This window comes from Theropithecus gelada, chromosome 1 (assembly GCF_003255815.1).
Source record: "Theropithecus gelada isolate Dixy chromosome 1, Tgel_1.0, whole genome shotgun sequence".
Classification (NCBI taxonomy): domain Eukaryota; kingdom Metazoa; phylum Chordata; class Mammalia; order Primates; family Cercopithecidae; genus Theropithecus; species Theropithecus gelada.
Genome location: NC_037668.1, coordinates 161,740,390 through 161,742,469, shown reverse-complemented (window position 1 = coordinate 161,742,469; position 2,080 = coordinate 161,740,390). Strand labels below are relative to the sequence as shown.

The window sequence follows — 2,080 nt, the reverse complement described above, 5'->3', positions numbered from 1 at the left end:
TCGAACTCCCAACTTCAGGTGATCCACCTGCCTCAGCCTCTCAAAGTGCTGGGATTACAGGCGTGAGCCACCGTGCCTGGCCAAATTCTTTAATTGTAATAAGATATACATAACACAAAATGTACTGTCTTAACCATTTTTATGTATACAGTTCAGCAGTATTAAATATATTTATAACGTGCATCTTCATAATTCTTTTCATCTTGTAAAATTGAAACTCTCTACCCATTAAACAACTTCCAATTTTTCTCTCCCCTCCACCCTCTGGCAAACACCATTCTACTTTCTGTCTGTATGATTTTGACTACTCTGCCTCAAATAAGTAGAATATACAGCATTTGTCTTTCTGTGACTGACTTATTTCACTTAGGATAATGTCCTCAGGGTTCATTCATTTTGTAGCATGTCAGAATTTCCTTTCTTGTTAAGGCTGTGTAATATTTCACTGTATGTGTATACCACATTGTGTTTATCCATTCCTCCATCAGTGGATGTTTGGGGTTGCTTCTGTGTTTTAAATAGTATGAATAATGCTGCTGTGAACATGGGTGTGCAGTATCTCTTTGAGACCTGCTTTCAATTATTTTGGATACACCCCAAGTAGAATTGCCATGGTAATTTTATTTCTATTTTTTCGAGAAACCACCACAGTGTTTTTTATAGTGGCTGCACCATTTTTACGCAGCCACCTTGGCTGACTTTCATTTGTATCTTTTCTCTGTAAGAAACCGTAACCATGAGCATAATACTTTTCAGTGAGCTCTGTGAGTCTTGTGAATTATCAAAGAAGGCAGTTTTTGGACCCCCCAAATTTATAGTTTGTATCAGAAGTGAGGATAGTCTTGTGGGCACTGTTCCTTCAAACTTTGTAGTTTGATTAACTCTAGGTAGAATATATCTGTACTTTGTATTTTTATTTTTCTGCCCCAACATGATGTGCAGAAATATACCTACTATAGCATACTGCCAGATATAGTAAATAGATCTAGTTTTAATGTGAAGGTCGTTGAGTTTTATTATCGTGCATTTTCAAACTTCTATTGAAATGATTAATAAGTTTACCTTAAGTGATGTTGTGGGTTTTTTGTTGTTGTTGTTGTTAGTTATCATTAGTTTATTATAAAAGAGAAATATGGAAATTATTTACATGATGAAAGATTTCAGAACTTCAGTGGAATGGGCAGCTTCACGTTGATGCCATTTCAATAGTGACTTATTTCAGTCTACGTACTTTCCAAGAATGTCACCATCTCTAAATAGGAAATAATCCGGCCGGGCGCGGTGGCTCAAGCCTGTAATCCCAGCACTTTGGGAGGCCGAGGCAGGCGGATCACGAGGTCAGGAGATCGAGACCATCCTGGCTAACATGGTGAAACCCCGTCTCTACTAAAAATACAAAAAACTAGCCGGGCGTGGTGGCGGGCGCCTGTAGTCCCAGCTACTCGGAGGCTGAGGCAGGAGAATGGCCTGAACCTGGGAGGCGGAGCTTGCAGTGAGCCGAGATCGCGCCACTGCACTCCAGCCTGGGTGACACAGCGCGAGACTCCGTCTCAAAAAAAAAAAAAAAAAAAAAAAAGGAAATAATCCTTGTCATCTAGAACTACTTTGGTGCCTCCATATTCTGGGAGAAGAACTTTATCTCCAACTTTAACGCTAACTGGTTGAATCTCTCCACCCTTTCCTTTAGAATGCGATCCAATAGCAACTACTGTTGCTTGAGATTTTTCTGGAAGCATAATGCCTCCTTTGGTTACAGTTTCAGCAGCACTCCTTTCAACCAATACTCGGTCAAAGAGTGGAAGAAACTTTCTAAATGCTTGTCCTACCATGACTCCCTCCACCTCAGACTCATACTCTGCTCTCTTGTTTTCATATTCATCTGTCATCAGGAGTGGAGCCAGGCTTTGTAGGACCTGAAGCTCATGTAATTTGGGGGCTCTTTTTGTTAAAAAAAAAAATTTAAAAAGAGTGAAAATATAAATTTTCAATTATAAGTACAAAATTATGCACAGAAGTAAGTTTTCATTTAGAGTGAAAAAAGAAATCATAACAAATTTAAAAATTTTTTAAATCAAGAACA

The 2,080-nt window shown here is 38.8% G+C and overlaps 1 protein-coding gene across 1 annotated transcript; it reads right to left on the bottom strand.

The window, feature by feature from the left end:
* Nucleotides 1-1,093: 1,093 nt before the first annotated feature.
* LOC112609332 (10 kDa heat shock protein, mitochondrial-like) lies at nucleotides 1,094-1,829 on the bottom strand. The gene is made up of 2 exons (XM_025361916.1): nucleotides 1,588-1,829; nucleotides 1,094-1,270 (listed from the first exon to the last, which is right to left on the bottom strand). The coding sequence occupies exons 1-2, from the start codon at nucleotides 1,827-1,829 to the stop codon at nucleotides 1,219-1,221; spliced, it is 294 nt and encodes a 97-aa protein (XP_025217701.1). The 3' UTR covers nucleotides 1,094-1,218.
* Between the last annotated feature and the right edge of the window lie 251 nt (nucleotides 1,830-2,080).

Excerpts from the sequence above, each read along its gene's own strand:
- LOC112609332 (XM_025361916.1), bottom strand. The coding sequence starts at position 1,829 with ATGGTAGGACAAGCATTTAGAAAGTTTCTTCCACTCTTTGACCGAGTA. Across the intron at positions 1,271-1,587 it reads AAAGTAGTTCTAGATGACAA|GGATTATTTCCTATTTAGAG; the intron begins GGATTATTTCCT and ends CCGCGCCCGGCC.